Genomic DNA, 18,465 nt, shown 5'->3' with positions numbered 1-18,465 from the left:
GTGTAAAGTCAAGCCGCCAATGTGCTGGGAGCCTGAAAGGTGTGTCACAATTTAGAGTGTGAACAGTCCTGTCACTCCTGAGGTTTTCGTTTGGGTGCGCTCCTTCCCAACTGCACTTGTCAGTCCAGAGACCACTTTCCGCCCTCCAGGAAACAGACCTCCAATTTTCTGCCAAGATAGACGGCTGCTTTCCGCTGTCTCAGCGGAAATAAGCTATTGGTCAAAAATCGAAGTGAAGTTACCCCGAGAGATAAGCACACTACTGAAGCTACTCCAAAAAAAATTGCTTCACAAGCAAGTGTTTCCAACATCACCTTCTGCTGGGCAGATATTTTTTTCCAGGGGACGTACTGAGAGAGTTGGCCTTTGGGGACTTTGGCTTTGTATGCATGGCAGGGTGAGCCGGAGGGCCTCTGATGCAGCTTCCCACCTTGTGCTCAGCTTGTCTCCTAGTCTTTGTGCTCAGGTCTTCTGGAGTGTCAGGGAGTGGTAGATTACAGGGGAATGCAGGCCCCACCATTGCTCACCCCCCTACACTGGCACTTTGTTATCATTCTTGACCTTTTGTCATTTCGCTGATGGACAACTCAGTCATGCTTAAAAAATGCTTTCCTGTTTTCGCCTATAGTTTTAGGCATTTTATACCAGGAGGGGTTTCTCTGCGAATACAGACGCATACGTAATGTGTCTGTTGTTAAATGATAACAGATGGTATGCATTCTTTCTGCACCTTGTTTCTATCACCCAACATTGTTTAGAAGACCTCTTCAGGTACTGACAGAACAGTTTATCTAATTCATTCATTTTATTAGTCATCCTTTGTGTGAGTGATACATTTATTCATGTTTAGACCTTTGGGCTCTTTGAAGTTTTTGGTATTACAAGCACTCTGCACTGAAATTAGACGTTTGTGCACTGAGCCAGAGGCTCTCTAGGCCCCATGCCCAGCAGGTCCCATGATAGATATGAACTGTAATATACTGCTCTTCAACTTGGCTGCTAGAGTTTACATTTATGTTAACAGTGTAGCAGAGTACCATTCCTTTCATCTCTGTCTCCATATTAGGTGTTGTCAAACTGCATTAGAAAAGAGAAAAAGCGGTACCTCATTTTAATTTTTCTGATAACTAGAGCATTTAAACAGCTTTTAAAATGCTTATTTGACCATTTAGGTGTCTTTATTGTAAACTCTCTGTTTATATCCTTTGCTTATTTTGCTATGAGTTGCTTTTGTCTGTTTCTTACTCTTTGGAAGAGGTCTACCTATATTTTAGATGCTCTTTGTTTTATGCTTCGTTGACATCTTCCAATGTGCTCCGTTTTACCCACTTTCATGGGATATGCACCCTTTATGTTGTTTCACCAGTATTCACATACCAGACCTCTCTGCTGAGTCTTGCTTTGGTATGGTCAAGTATCATTGGACATTTTACCCTGACGTTCCATGACTGTCTCATCACTTTTAAAAGTAGAGCACATTGTTTGCTCCGTCAACGTACCTTTCTCCTCATACTCTTAGTCTCAGTGGTATGTATCATTGTTCACTCAGTCACTAAAGCTAGACACCCAGGGGTCAGTCATCACAGGTTCCCTTTCCTTTGTCCCCCAGTGCAATCCATAGGTAAGTCTTGTCGGGATTACTGCTTGAACATTTGGAAAAGTCTGTCCTCCTTCAGTAACCTGCAGAAATGGTATTCAGGTAGATAATAGATTCTGAGGATATTGTATACATGGAATGGGCTAGCTGAAGCTTAAACCTGGTGACTATACACTGGGAAATAAGGAGAGAGAGAGAGATTGAGGCAATTATTAAGAATCACTATCATTTAGTGATTTAGGGCTGTTGTTCTGAAAGCAAACAGAGCATATTCAGATCACTTCCTATTGTTTGTTAACTTGTATATAAACAATTAAAAATAAATAGATCAACAAGCTGAGTCGAATGGAGCGTGAAAAAATTTTAGTTCTCAATTGTAAAAATTTTGACATTAAGATATTCAGTCCAAGTCAGTTTTTCTTCAGGACTTGTCTGTGTAGCACTCAGTCAGGATTTCTTTCTGCTTGTTAATTTTCTACTTGTTAATTCACTTTATTCATTGTGAAACTTCAGACTCTGGGTGGGAAAGGGTGAGTGGTGAATTGCAAGTGAGTTTTTCACAGTTTGTAGAGGTGTGTGTACGTGTGCAGTGGAGATGGGGGTTGCAGTTTAGTTTTATTTTAACTCTCTGTGTACATACTTAGCTTAGGCTTTCCAAGCCGTGCTCAGACTTCCACGTCACTCAGCGACAGGAAACAGCATGTGCATATGTCTGCAGGTGCCATTCATCAGTAGGCTGCGGAACTAAAGGGTGGAGTTGGTTGTTTATATCCTGTACCTATATTTTTCACCGTGTTTGCCATCTAGTTAGGTTTTTAATTCTCTCAGTTTCATTATATGGCAAATATATATGACTTCATTAGGTTGCAAATAATATTTTAGTCTTTCCTTTCTTTGGAATTGGCTTCGTATTTTGACTCTGTCTGGCAGTTTCATTATAAAGGCTATTTTTCACATTAAAAAGCCTTAAGAACATTACAAATGTTCCATTAGAGAAAACAGGCAAAGACATTAGTTTTATAACTTTATAGAAAGCAGTCACAGCACCTGTGGTTGGTTCTCAGCTTTGAAAATGACCTAACAGAGACCCACAGGATGGAACAGGTTTTAAAATTAAGTTATATTTATACACCACTCCTCCCTCAGCAAACAAACTAACAGTTATTTTACTTTGAATAAGAAGGGAAAGGCAACCGACATTTTTATCTACCATTTATAGATGGTGTTTATAACCAAGGAAGCTGACTCAGAAGGATTTCAGTATCTTACTCAACTTCAAACAGCCAATTAATGCTCTTAAGAAGATCTGCTATCTTTTCCCTTTTAATAATAAAAATACCAGTTAGTTAAAGATGTAAACTTTATTTTTTTTAAAGATTTTATTTATTTATCTTTAGAGGGGAAGGGGGGAAGGAGAGAGGGAGAGAAACATCAATGTATGGTTGCCTTTCGTGCGTCCCCTGCTGGGAATTGGCCTGCAGGGAACTGGCCTGCAACCCAAGCATGTGCCCTGACTGGGAATCGAACCGCGATCGTGTGGTTTGCAGGCCCGTGCTCAATCCACTGAGCTACACCAGCCAGGCTAAAGATGTAAACTTTATTTAAAATTTCAAATCATTATAAAAATAACATTGATAAAAATATAAAAAGTTCCCATCTCTGACAAAATGTAACTCTTGCTTTTTTTCATTTTATTCTTGTGAAATAGAATCCTTTTTATGTCCATCAAAGAATTAAATCATTGAACATTTTGAACTTACTTCCTTTACATATTAGCCAGCTGGCATGTTTTCCGAGTAAAACATTTTTTGGTTTGACCACAGACTCTCTCTCAATCAGTTGTCACTGGTTTAAATAATAGAATATACCTTGGTGATAGGCCCCTGATCACGTAAGCTGATATCTGTAGTACATTTTTATTTGGATTTGAAATGTTTTTACAATCCAAGTATAAACACTGTTCATCTTGTCAGATGCCTTTTCTCACAAGATCAAGAACTTGCGGAGTTTAACTAGTTACAGTCAACATATTAGAAATAAGTATACATTTACATTAAGCAAAATCTTAATTTATTTTTACTGTAACTGGTGTTATACCAAAATAGTTTTAAGAATTTTTGAGATAAAACAATTTAGTTTTGAAATGTTAAATAACTGGATGTATTTAACTTAAATGCCATTTGGAGATTTTACAGTGTGTAACTTTTGTGGGACTAGGAAGTAAAATATACAATTTTTTATTCAATGCTGAGAAATTATGAATTGTCTTGTGTTTGGATTATGGATGTAAGGTTTGAGAGTTAATGATTTTTTTTGGTTGTTCACTGAACTAGTTTTGTGAAATATAATTAATTTTTATAACTATGATGTGACAGGTCCCTGCTTTAAGTATAATAAGGACAATAAGGATAATTTTCATAGTTGCTTCATATAGATGAGGAGAGAATCAATTATTTTAAGGCAGTTTGTACATATTGTCTTAAATTTGGATAGTAACTAGAAAATGTGACTGATTTTTGTAAGAAATAAAGAGTTACATTTGAAAGAGTTAGATATGTAGAAATAGTACTACATTATGTGTTTCCATTTGATTTCTTTCTGTTATTCTTCATTGGCTAGATGTGATGTTACAATTTAGTTCAGTGAATTGTAGTTCTATTCAAATATACACCCATCTTTAAATGCAATTAATGGAAAGATCTAGGTGTTAACAGAAACTACTAGTATATTCATGGAGCTTAACCATAGAAGAGAGTAACAATGATACATTTCACTATAGTACATAGGGATACTTAAAAATACTTGTTATTCATCAAGCATGGGAGAGGAGCAGTTAGAGTTTTTTACTGAATTGAGGTTGACATTTTGTGGAGGACACCATTGTTAATATTTGGGATATAAAGTGGGATCAGAATGTAATCAATTAAAAAATACCTTCAAAATAATATACATGTACATATATAGTTTTTATCATAATCCCCCCCCCCCCCCCGCTGCCATCCTCTGCCTCCGTCCACTCTCCACCCTGCCCCCCCCCACCGGCTTCCCAGGAGTCACCACACTGTTGTGCATATCCATGAGTTTTTCCTTATTTTTTCTTTTTTGCTAAATATCTACCCCCCCCCCCCACCACCACACACAGAACTATGTAGATACTGAAGAAGAGAAAAAAAAAGAACAATTTTGCTTGGTAACATCTAGCAGCTTATATTCATAGTAAGAAACCTGAGTATGGCTTTTGAGCTCTTGTTTGCCTACAGTTTGGTGTGTCCCCGACCAGGGAAGAATAAAAATTTCTCTTTGACTGAAGGGTTTTAGCACTGGCATTTTGCTTTCCCTGGAACAGTAAGGAAATGAGACACAATTTTTTAAAAATTTAAATTTTATGATCATATTTGAAAACTAACACTTGGCACAGTGTGTGTGGTATGTGGGAATTCACTATGGCACTGACAGTTTTTTAAATAAGATTTAAAATACATTCGCTAAAAGAACTAATAGGAGCTAAAGACAAGCAGAATCAAATGTTGCCCCAATCCATAGTACTTAAGTACAGGTCTCTGTCCATCTATCTTCCCAATTTGGCTAGGAGAAATTTAGTGAAGTTCAGGGAATAGACAATGTCTATTTGCCAACTTTGTCATGTGTGAACTTGCCATAGTTGTTCAAATTTTATAAAATCATCAAAATCTTTTTTTTATATCTGGTTTTAAAATTATTCCATAGCTCAACTTGGATGTTCTCTTCAAATTCTCAAGAATTTAATACAAAATTGAATTTGTACTTCACATCTCAGGTATAAGTTCATCAGTATCCTGGCATCCAACTTTATCTTTTTGTTTTTGGCATTGTCTCTTTCAGCACAGTGGAGAATTTACAGTCTCTCTCAGCGATGTCTTGTTGGCCTGGAAACACTTATTACATGAGAAATTGAACTTACCAGTTGAAAATACGGAAGTGATTGACCATTATGAGGATATTAGGAGGACTTACGATAGTTTCTTAAAGAATAGTAATATGTTAGATCTGATCGATGTTTATAAAAAGTGTAGTGTTTTGACTTCTGATTGTGAAAATAATGCCAACATATCTGCTGTAAGTATTTTTTAAACAATTCTATTGTAGTCAAATTAAAATGTGATGATTTATTTTTAACTCTGGTGTTAGCATTTATAGTAACTTGATAATGCTTTTCGGATCATGTTAACAATGGAAAACTTAGCTATCTGAAAGCTAGTAATTACTTGAAAGAAATATTTTGGTGGTAAACTTTGTTGAACTTGTATTGTTATTTGGTTGAAATATCAGACTAGCTTTTTATGAGATAAGAAAATTTTTAACAAAGAAATCAATCCCACGCATGATTTCTTTTTGAATTATGTTAATGATAGCTTTTCTATTTTATTTTCTTGGTTTAATGTGCATCTCTTTATTTAGCATATGTTGAGTAAATGATTGCTATGACTTTCTAAGGATTCATAATATTATTTTACTGAGATGGTGTATCATTTTATGAGGACGAGATAATATAACCATTCCCTTTTTTGTACACACATACTCATTATCTTATATTTTTATGGAGTATAAATTTTAAAATTAATGCAGTAGCAATTCTTGACATTTGCTTTTGTCTACAGTAGAATTACTAAACTGTTTTAGAATATATTTGGATATATTTAGTTTGTTTATAAAGTGTTGAAAATATTTTTCTATATCTTACCATTTACTGGGTGTCAATCAAGTAGTAATTAAATAGTGGTAAATTAAATAGTGGTAATCACTAAATAATTTTAGCTATAATTAGAATGTTCACTGTATTTTCTAAGATATTAAATATTTTCTAAATATTTCTATCTGATACTTGGGAATAGTATTTTGGCTGCTTATAATAGAAATCTCCACAATAACAATGGTTTAAGAAAATGGAAGTTTATTTCACTTTTTTATAAAAGATGCCTAACGGTAGACATCCAGGATTGGTATGATACCTCCATGCTTATCAGACACCTAGGAGTTTTCTCATTCTGTTCTCCTTTCTTCTTCCTTGACCTCTACCCTCAAGATTGTCTGTGGTCCAAGGGAGCTGTTATGGCTCCAGGCATCAGACCAGCATTCCCTGTAGCAGGAAGTAGTCAGGGAGCACAGCCCTTTCCTTTTAATGAGACAGAGCTTTTTTGTTCCCATCTCGTTGCTCAGAGCTTAATCATATGGCCACACAAAGATGCTAGGGGGCATGGAGAATGTAGTTGTTATTCTGAATAATCACATACCCAGATAAAAACAGAAGCTGTTTTACTAAGGAACACGTGGAGAATGGATGTTGGTGGGTAGTTGGCTGTCTTTGCCTCATTGAGCTATGATGGAAGCCTTCGCCCTGTTGTAACTTTCTCAAAACACACATGCATCCTTTTACAAACATACTCACACATGCACACTTACAGTACAGGAGGGAACTTGTGAGTAAAGATAGTTGTTTTTATTCTCCCTGGCTATATTTTATTTGCTTGCCTGTAAAGATGGTTTTTGACTACTTTTTTATATAGTTCATTTAGAGAGGCTAATCAAACATAAGTATGCGGTTGTAGGACCAACAAAGATTTGATAGGCCGTGAGAGTATAATCCGCCTGAGGTCTCTGGGCACATTGTTTTCACCTTATCCTTTGCCCCGGTCTAAGTCCTCTAGAAAGTCTTCATTTAAGTGAAACAACTTACAGTATGAGATACATAAGGGTCTACATTTGAGCGAGTTCTGAGTCTCTAGACATCAGCACATCTTCTCTGCAGAACGTCAGGAGTGAAGTGCAAACCTCAAGATGGTAGTATATGAAGTAGAAATTTTCTGTATTTAAACCTGGTAAGACTAATAACTTGATCTCCGATACTCACATTTGCTCTAGGAAGATTTCCAGTGAGGGAGAAATGAGCAGAAAAAAAAATCCCTATATTGAGTTCTCAAAAATGCATGAAATATAATCTACATTTATGCTGAAAGAGTTTAAAGATATGTATCAAAATTCCAAGCAAGGCTGAATTTGAGTCCTGAAGTTTCATAATCCTGATAAAATTTCTTTGTTTCTTATTTATTGCAACCTCAATAAATCAGTAATTAATGAAGATAATTAAGATAGAGGAATTAATGAAGATAAGTAAGATGAAGGTAACATAAGAAAGCTCTGAGACTATGATAATTTGAACAATGCACTTTCTCTTTTAAAAGACTTCCTTACTTGATAATTCTTCTCTTGAGGGACCAGGATGCAGGGCCCATATCAAGCCTAGGCAAGAGCTTGCTTTTCCATGAACTGAGCAGTTAACTGGAGGACAACATCAAAGACCTAGGCACATGTGGTAGATGGTAAGAAGAGTTTGGCAGCCATCAGAGGTCTGGGGACTTCCTGGGGAAGGTCAACAAATGCCTCTGTGCAAGTACCAGGATTCCCTGACTCCAAAGAAGCCCACAAGTAGCTATGTGGATGGGCTTACTGTTACCGAGGCTTCAGAGACCACAGGAGGGCTTTTGCTTGGCTTAAGCATGTGAGTGACAGCCTGTTTGTTTCTCCACTGCTGCTGGGTAAGGAGTGGAGACTGTTTCAACTTGCTTTACTTGTAGACTGTCATACACTTAAGGTACTTCAACAGTCAGAGCTGAGTCCCAAAGAGCCAGTGAAAGAAAGCAACAGCTGCTTCAGGAGTTTCAGCAGCCAGAAAGGATGAGTCAGCCGAGGACACATGCCCAACAAAAGGGTGCTGCTAGAGGAGAATGTCAGCAACAAATAATAAATATTCTAAGAAGTTCAAGGATGCACCTAAATGTAAGACTATCTAATATGTTAGAAAGAAAGAAGAGAAAAAAGTTCCCAAAGCAACAGATAAGTTCAGACCCAAATTAGTGTCTTGAACATCAAATACAATGTACCATATTTTGCCATGTATAATGCGCTTCTGTGTATAATGTACCGCCACAGTTTTGGCTCAAACTTTCAGGGAAAAAATAATTTTAATTATTAATTAATTAATTAATTATTTTTAAAAAGATTTTATTTATTTTTCTTTAGAGGGGAAGGGAAGGAGAGAGGGAGAGAAACCTCAATGTATGGTTGCCTTTCATGCGTCCCCTGCTGAAAACTGGCCTGCAACCCGGGCATGTGCCCTGACTGGGAATCGAGCCGTGGTTGTTTGGTTCGCATGCCCGAGCTCAATCCACTGAGCTATAGCAGCCGGGGCTCATTCATTTATTTATTTGTATTTAGATACTTTTTTTTATATTGTAAAGGGATCTTAGCATTTATTTTTAAACATATTGTGCTACAAGAAATTTTATGTAACAAATAATTACAGAACACAAGAACAGATACAAGATATTTCAGGTACTACCCATGTATAATGCACATCCTTATTTTTCCCTCAAAAATTTGGGTAAAAAGTACACATTAAACATGGCAAAATACAGTAAATATTTAAAGCACAGGGGGGAAAAGTCTGAAGATAAAGAAATCACGAGGAAGAAGTTAAGAAACTTGGAGTTAAATCTAGAGGACTCAGTGTGCAAAAGATAGGCAGAAAAAGGAACAGATGTACAAGAGGCTGTGATTAAATAAATAATACTTTATTATAACTACATTTGTTGTAATAAATATTTCCCTGAGTGCTGATTGAGTGCTTACAAAATTACAGGTGGTAAAAAGACATGTACTTAGGCATAATTTGTAAAACTTCTGAACTTTTAAGGATAAAGAAAAATATAAGTTTCCTGACAGAACAAGCTACTTAATAAAGATCAAACAATTAAATGGCCTGTACTGAATGAAGAGGACAGTGACCTAAGCATCTGGTTGAGAAAACTATTAAACATCATAGTTGGGGTTAAGTAGCAGGCATTACTCCTTTAAAATAGTGATAGAGAAATATGGGTCTGAGTTGAGTACAGAGAAAATGAAGGTAACCATTAATGGGATAGAAAAATATAGTATGTTTTCTTTAAAAATTTAAAAAAAATGTTTTGTTCAATTACAGTTGTCCCCATTTCCCCCCCATTACTGTCCCCTGCCCTACCCACCTCCTGCCTCCCACATTCAATCCTCCCCCAACCCCCATTGTTCTTGTCCATGGGTCCTATATGTATGTTCCTTGAATTGACTCTTCCCCCTAGTTTCCCCCATTATGTCCCTCCCACTTCCCTCTGGTTACTGCCAGTTTGTTTTTTATTTCCATGACTGGTTCTATTTTGCTTGCTTATTTGTTTTCTTGATTAGGTTCCACTTATAGGTAAGATCATATGGTATTTGTCCTTCACCGCCTGGCTTATTTCACATAGCATAGTCCTCTCCAGTTCCATCCATGCTGTCTCAAAGGGCAGGAGCTCCTTCTTTCTGCTGTGTAGTATTTCACTGGGTAAATGTACCACAGGTTTTTGATCCACTCATTTATATAGTACATTTTCTAAGTTAATAGGATAAAAATAGAATGAGTAGTAACTTATCAAATCAGCAAAAGTACAAAATCTGTCAAATTAATAGTATATTACAGCAAACACATATATTGCAATTTTTATGCTTACCTCAGAAAGCTTTATGGTGTATTATTGAGTCCTTGTCAAATCTTTAAGTCTAGGAAACTTTTTTACAATCTTAAAAACTTATTTAGAACTTTAAGGAGGTTTTGTTTATGTAGGTTATATCTGTTGGTGTTTGCCATATTAAAAATTAAAATTGAGATGTGTTTAAAATATTCATCAGTTTAAAATATTCATCACCAAGTTATTTAAAATGCTGATAATAAACCTATTAATGTTAATATAATAACATTGTGTGAAGAATAACTGTATTTTTCAAAAATAAGAAAAATTGTGAGAATAGTGACATTTTTTACATTTTTACAAATATCTTTAATGTCATGCATGATGGAAATAGCTGGATTCTTATATCTACTTCTGTTTGATATATCATTTTGACTCAAGTGTATTGAGAAAATTGAGCTAGGAAAGGGAGGGCCTTTCCCTATACATAGCTGGGAAAGGGAGGGCCTCCTGGATCATCTTAGGGACCTCAGTTTGGACCATTTGGGGCCCACAGAACTGATCTAGAATAATGGGCTTTACATGTTATTAAATATGAAAACAGTTTCTGACAAAAGGTAATATTCTACCATTTAGAAGCATAATATTTTGTTTATAGAAAAATAAATCTTTGCTTTCAACATCTCTTTTTTAAAAATCAGAACCACAAGTATGAGGACTTCCTCTAGTCAAAAATTTGTTAAATTATAAGTTAATATTTTTGCAATCTTGAATTTTGAGATTAAGCATTGTATATATTATGAAAAACAACCTCGTAGGCTTTCCAGTCTTTTTTTCTTTTACGATAAACTCTTCATGAGTTCATCATATCAATATCATTGTGGCAAATGCTCTTTTTAATATGTATTGGTGAGTTATTTTAGTTATAACTTTGCAATATGTGAGAGGAAAAGTGGTTTGCAATGTCATTGAGCTTTGTTAATTTGGTTTGTACCTTCGCCCTGGCTTATTCTTCAGGAATGGTGTGTGTGTGTGTGTGTGTGTGTGTGTATGCAAGATACTTTAGAATAAATGAAATAACATGGCGATGTTGAGTAGGATGGGCGGGTGAAGGCAAATATCTCTATAAATGTTTTCTTGGAAACTATTTCTTAGTGTACTGCTTCGGCCACTAGATTTACTTATATATTCCTTTTTTTTTTTTCTTTTTTTTTAAATTTATTTTTTAAAATTGATTATGCTGTTACAGTTGTTCTATTCCCCCCTTCATTCCCCTCCACCCTGCCCCCCCATCCCCACCATTACCCCCCTTTAGTTTATGTCCATGTGTCTCAAGTCCTTTAGGTTCTATATTTCCCATGCTATTCTTGCCCCCCCCCCCCGCATCTATTTTCTATCCACTGTCTATGCTACTTATTTTCTGTACCTTCTCCCCCCATCTCCTCCTCCCACTCCCCTGTTGCTAACCCTCCTTGAGATCTTCATTTCTATGTTTCCACTCCTGATCTAGCTGTTCTTTTAGTTTGCTTTCGTTTTAGGTGTGGTTGTTAATAACTGTGAGCTTGTTGTTCTTTCACTGTTCATGTTTCTTTAACTTCTTTTTCTTAGATAAGTCCCTTTAACATTTCATATAATAAGGGCTTGGTGATGATGAACTCCTTGAATTTGATCTTATCTGAGAAGCACCTTATCTGTCCTTCCATTCTAAATGAAAGTTTTGCTGGATAGAGCAATCTTGGTTGTAGGTCTTTAGATTTCATGACTTGGAATATTTCTTTCCAGCCCCTTCTTGCCTGTAAGATCTCTTTTGAGAAATCTGCTGACAGTCTGATGGGGACTCCTTTGTAGGTGATTGTCCCCTTAGCTCTTGCTGCTTCTAGGATTCTCTCCTTCATTTTAATTTTGGCTAATGTAATTATGATATGCCTTGGTGTGTTTCTTCTTGAGTCCAACTTTTTTGGTACTCTCTGAGCTTCTTGGATTTCTTGGAAGTCTATTTCCTTTGCCAGATTGGGGAAATTTTCTTTTATTATTTGTTCAAATAATTTTTCCACTGGTGGTTGTGTCTTTCCCCCTTCTGGTACCCCTATAATTCGGATATTGGAGCGTTTAAAGATGTCCTGGAGGTTCCTAAGACTCTCCTCATTTCTTTGAATTCTTGCTTCTTGACTCTTTTCTGTTTGGCCATTATTTGCTTTCTTCTGGTCCACTCCATTGATTTGAGTCCCAGTTTCCTTTTCATCTCTATGGGTTTTCTGTGGAATTCCATTCATTTCCCTTAGTTTAGCCTTCATATGTTTCTCTAATTTGTGGCTATAATCAACCAGATCTGTTAGGAACCTGATGACCAGTGTTTTAAACTGTGCGCCTGAGAGTTTTGCTATTTCTTCATCGCTTAGATTTATCTCTGGGGCTTTGAGGTCTTCCTGCGACATTTTTGGTCTGTTCAGGCCCTTTAAATGTGAGAAGCGGCGCCTTGGACTCCCAGGTCGCTGGGTTGTGACGCTGTATGTGGGGGCGTGGTCAGAGCGGGGATATGGCGGCGCCCTCTACTGCCGCAAGCCACGGGGACCGCCTCCCGGTCCAAGCGCCCACTCCCCCGCCTGTCCGCTCGCCCACAGATAGGCAACCGCAGTCAACACGCAGCACCGCCTCCCCACTGTCTCCTCAGCAGTCGCTCACCCAGTGGGTTGCTCGGTCGCTCACTAGGTCCAGTCCTGGGTTTGGAACCCGTGCGTCTGGATTCGCGCGTCTGGATTCCGTGCCTGGGTCCGTCCGACCGGAGTCCTCCTGTGCAACCCCTCACGAGATGCCGGTTTCGCCGCTTACCGGTCGAGCTGAAGAATTTGTTGTTGCCGGACTTCCGAAAAGTTCAATTTTCCGTGTTCTGGTTGTGTTTTCTGATGCTCATATTTAGTTGTCCCTAAACTTGGTTGTGTGAGAAGGCACGGCACATCCACCTATACCTCCATCTTGGCGGAAGTCCTATATATTCCAAATGCAACATTTACTGTGGGCCTCAGGCAAGACTTTTCTGTCTCTTCTTCTTCTTCCATAAAAAATAAAAGGCTAAGATTAAATTTCCAAGGTTATCTTTTAACTGTAAACTTGTAAAACTCTGTGAGTACAGGTGGCAGTAGGAATTAATTGAAGCATTTTGTTGGGAAGTGTAAGACCATGTTATTGACTGCCAGCAAAGGTCAGGTAATGCACTGTGTACTGGAATATCAGTAATAGTGAGTAGAACCAAATATGAAATATTTTTTAGAGTTGGCATAGCATTCTATTAGTAAAATATCCTGTATTTCCTACAGAGTCAACTATGGGATTTTCTGTCCGGCAGACAGTCTGCAGTAGATGATGAAACTGGTCTTTTTGTACCTCCATCACCAATGAGTGAACACAGTCAGGATAGTGAAAAGGTGAGTTGTGAGCAGAGTAAAGCCCGATGGGATCCCTTCAAGTGACTAGGAATTTGATTGTGCACACAGTTACTATTTTAAAAAAATTTTGAAGTTTTTTATTTGATTAAATAAAACCATTTGCAAAGAGTAATACGTTGAAGACTGGTTGAAAGCATATCAATCAGTTATTTCATGGTTTTGGGCCAAGTTAACCTGTGCTATGCGAGAAGAGGTATCACCCTAAGTATCAGAAAAATGGTTGAAAGTCCAGAGTTTTTTGAATCTTTATATAATGTCCCTTGGTAACTGGGGGTATTGGGTCCAGGATCCCCCTGTGATATGAAAATCCACAGATGCTTAAGTCCCTTATATAAAATAATGTACATAGTATTTGCAAATAACCTATAGACATCCTCTTGTATACTTTAAATATCTCTAGATTACTTGTAACCCCTCATACAATGTAAATACTGTGTAAATATTTGTTATACTATGTTGTTTAGGGAACAATGATAAGAAAAAAATCCATATATATATATATATATATGTATATATATATATTCAGTACAGATACAGTCATCGTAGGCCTGACTACATAGTACATATCAGCAATGGCGTAACTTTTTTTTTGTTTCCAATATTTTCAATCTGTGGTTGGTTGAACCCACAGTTGCGGAACCCATAGATTCAGAGGGCTGACTGTGTTTGGTAAACTTCACAGTTCCTGTTTTCTATGGTTGCTTCTAAAGAAGATGTGTACAACTGGAAAATCTGTTCCGTAGCCTCTGCAGTAGAATGCTGGGGAATCGTGAGTTCTGATAACAGGGTTTGGTGTGAGAGCTTAGCACAGAAAACTAGTGCCAAGTGTAGGTTTGGTCTAATACAATTTACCTTCGGCTGGGAAAGGTAGGTGCCAAATTAAATGCAGTAACCCCTCACTAACCATGAGAGTTATGTTTATGAAATTTTTATGGTTAATAAAACCATTGACAAGATGAGATTTCACGAGTATTGGAAAAAGCATAAAATGACATTCAGTATTTCTAAAAATACAGTATATGAAAGGCTTAGAATATGCCTGTTTCCAAATCCAATTGCTCTAGTAAGTTAACACATTTGATGAATCACCTTCTTTGTTTTTCAAGAAACACTGTTAAACAGATTTTCTCATAAGTCCCATGCTACACAGATAACACTTTTAAAAATATATTTTATCACTGCCCTCAAATAGATACCTGTATACCTACATCCCAGACTTAGAAATTCACTGCATATCTGCATCTGATATTTTTTCTGTTCTGTATGAAAGTTAAGTTGCTGATATGACACTTAATCTGTACTAACAGATGCTGTGCTAAAAATCTCTTCAGCAAATCATTTCCTAAAAATTTGGGCATAACCACAATATCATTATCATATATAAGAAAACTTAAGTATTCCCTGATGTCGTTTGCTTTCTTTCCTAGTCACAGTTCTCCATTTGTCCCCTAAGTGGGTTTTATATCTTTTTAGATTCTTCCTCTAGAATTCCCCTCAGCCTTTTTGTTTCATGTTTTATTCATCTGATTAATTCCTACTGGTATTATTTAACTAGTTTCTCTATTTCCAATAAACCTGGAGTTACATCTGAAAGCTTGTTCAGATTAAGGTTTAACATTTCTTAACAAATACTTCATAACTGATGCCGAGTATCTCCTTTTGTACCGTATCAGGAGACACAAACTCAAGTTGCCTTGAATTATCTGGTCTTTCCAGTGTGAAGGAGTGCTTCTCCCTTTGCTGTCAGCGGAGGTCTGTGGGGTGATACTGTGACACTGTGGGATGTCCTGTGTCCCAGCCACCTTTCATCAAATGGTTTTAAGCCTGTATTCATTGATCATGCCGGTCTGAATCAGTCATTCCTTTAGAGTTTGCAGAATGGCGAGTTTCTAACTATGTCTTGTCTTCACGTTAATTAGCTGTCACTTCTCAGTAAAGAAGAGCTTTTATCAACTGGGATGAATGAAGTACAGTTCCCTAAAAATGGCAGGATCACTGCTTAATTCTTTCTCTTTAATTACCAGTTACAGGAAGCAAATTAGATATTCTTTTCTATGTATCTTTTTCCTTTTTTATGTGTGTATATATTGCTGAGGACTCATGGAGTTTTATTTACTTAGAGTTTTAAAATTAATTACAGTCATTAATCTTTGTTGCTAAAATAGAAGGATCCCCTTCAGGCTGCCTTCTGTAACTTTCTTTCATGCCCTGTTACATATCAAGCACGTCCTCCTTTTTGGTACAATAAAATTGCCCAAATCCTATTTTCTCTTGCTTGAAAATAATTTGAAATTAATTTTTTATTTAAATTCTGCTTGTTTTTTTCTCTTGCCCTAAATATCGACAAAACAGGGCAATTTTACCTGGTTTCTTCTCAGTGACATGGAGAGGGTAGATAGTTTAGAATCTATTCTTTTTGATCTATCTTACAAGCTTTACAGGGAGGAAACAATTATTGTTATTGTGACTTTTAATCAAGAGTAATGAACTAATTTGTACATGTAAAATGACCTAAACTTATAGCGTTTCGGCTTACGGATATAAAACATTATTTCACAGATACACCTGTGGAAAGGGGTTAGAGTTTAGAGAAACCGGTGGGTCTTTGTTATAAGTACATAGTTCTCTCATTTAGAAAGTAATGATAGTCTCATTGTGTTAATGCCTCTGCTTTTATCTTTTGCTTACTTGGGTTTATTTTCTAGGAGTATTTTACCTACTAGTTAGCTGATGGATTAGATTTTATGAGGGCTATTAAAGTAGCAGCCATCCTCTAAAGCCATTTTCCTGTACTTGCAGACTTCTAATTTTTCCTTTTACAAAGTATTTTTGGAAGGCAATATATTTCTTTTAAAATTCCAAAGTAACTTTTTGGGCTGCAGTCTTGCAGCGATTTATTTTTATCACCAACTGTGCTTACTAATGCCACATGAGAGTCCTCAAGTGGATGAATGGCATGAATTTGAGAAACAATGTTTCTGTGTCTTTCTTTTATTTTACTTCATTTTATTTTTCTTAAGGTACTAAACTGTTGTTTTAGAAATTCTGAAGTAATGAAGGGAAAAATACAATAAAGACCCCCAAAGAAATCATCAGTTAAATAAAAAATGTTACCAGTATATTATCTCTAGTCTTACTTTTTTTTCCCTGGTCATTATATGTAATAATTTATATGTTGGCAATGAAAGTAAAAAATACCTGTATAAATTATTACTTTTCTTAATTTAGAAAGACTGTCAACATGAGATTGAATATCTGCACTTCAGTAATAATTAGGGGATAGCAAAAGAAACTTGGAATTTTCAGAAAGCTTGAAATTGTTCACCTTCTAAACAAACATTACAAATACTTTGTGGTATGGATAGAATCAGGTTATTAAACAAATAAACAGAACGGTATCTTTATGTTCGGTATCTTAGTGAGAACTTCAGCCTTGTGGAGTTTTTTAATTTAGGCCCTTGCTTCTGGACATCATAACTGTATTTATGTGGAATGCTTTTCCAGAGAACCTCTTTAAAACCCTCTTGCAAATATAAGAGCAGGGAAACCATAACTGCCATGTTATCTGACCATAATGATAGGGACAGATTTCTAATTACAGCCATGAGTTAAAAGCAACACTCTGACTGTGAGGACTCCAAGCTGTTTTTCCCCAATGTTTGACCAGTATCAGAAGGACAAAATTTGCTAGTCTTGAAGAGCACGTTGTAGATGTGGGAGTTTAAGACCTGGTTTTGTACTCATGAAGGGTCCAGATATACATGGACTGGTAAATCCTAATTATTTTGTGACAGTGAAACTAAATGTAGTTTTAAGAAATTAAATGTAGAAAAAGTAAAAAAGTTTCTGAGTACGGTGTGAATATCACTGTTTCTCTGTCTTGATTTTTGGGAAATTGTGTTACTTTTCCCACTGTCAAAAAGATAGAGAGGGTATGGTTAAGACATACTATTGCACCGTGAAGTTAAATGGAATTTTTTGTACTGTAGAGTCATGTGAAGTATTGTGATTTACGATGAAAGATATAAGGACATTTGAAGTATAAGTAGAAAACTATGTTATATATTTAGTTTATAAAAGTTTAAGACATCTTAAAGATGATTTTAATTTAATTGTACCGTAAAATATTTTTCTTTTTAAGACAATTTAATAAAAATATATTACCACTTATTTGATCCCACATAAGTTTTTTTATACATAGCTTCAATTTTGAAATGTCTAAAAGGGCCAAATACATGTATTAATTTTTCTTTCATTCATCATTGAATAGAAACTGATTGAGAGCCTATTAACAAAATGGATAGATTTTCTAATATCATGTCGGTCATTCTTTTATGCCCTAAGGATACATCATTTGCTCTCAAGGAAACTCATATAGTAATAGAAATATTAAGAAAATAAATAAAGTATCAGAAATTGTCTATCTATGCAGAGAATTATATAACTGACTCATATGCGGAGTTGTAACAGGGTGAATGGCAATCTACTTTACGTAAGGAAATTAGGGAGTCTCTCTGGAGAGGTAATAAATGCTAATGTCTTTAATATTTAAGAAAAAAAGTTTGAGTTAATATTTGGACTTCTTTTAATCAATTTTGCTTGAATTATATTTTAAGTCTGTATTTAAGGTAACCTTATTCTGCCTAAGGAGGTTTCTAAAAATTAGACCTGACTTGCTCTCATAATTCAAGAATTGTTTTTCACATAAAATTTAAATAATTCAAAAGGGTACTATCTTTAAAAGTGCTTTAAGATGTATATGAACTTGAGATGTCCTTAATAATTATCTAAGAAACCTCTTAAAGAGTTGCAATTTTTTATTGCTGTTTCACTGTCTTTCTGTCCTATTTTATCAATTGACCTTGAAGAACACATACAATGTATATGAAAGAAACGATGCCCGTATCAA

At 36.1% G+C, this 18,465-nt stretch overlaps 1 protein-coding gene across 2 annotated transcripts in view; it reads left to right on the top strand.

Annotated features, from left to right (window-relative positions):
- The window catches only part of PARPBP (PARP1 binding protein), a 55,306-nt gene that overhangs the window by 6,163 nt on the left and 30,678 nt on the right, over positions 1-18,465 (top strand). For both annotated transcript variants that reach the window (XM_037160790.2, XM_037160791.2), the window contains exons 4-5: positions 5,459-5,692; positions 13,428-13,535. In XM_037160790.2, coding sequence (XP_037016685.2) covers positions 5,459-5,692; positions 13,428-13,535 — 342 coding nt within the window. The remainder of the gene's footprint in view (positions 1-5,458; positions 5,693-13,427; positions 13,536-18,465) is intronic.

Source organism: Artibeus jamaicensis, unplaced genomic scaffold (genome assembly GCF_021234435.1).
Source record: "Artibeus jamaicensis isolate MK-2021 breed Jamaican fruit bat unplaced genomic scaffold, CSHL_Jam_final contig_233, whole genome shotgun sequence".
In the NCBI taxonomy this organism is placed as follows: domain Eukaryota; kingdom Metazoa; phylum Chordata; class Mammalia; order Chiroptera; family Phyllostomidae; genus Artibeus; species Artibeus jamaicensis.
The sequence above is the reverse complement of the archived record's forward strand: the minus strand, read 5'-3'. Positions and strand labels throughout refer to the sequence as shown.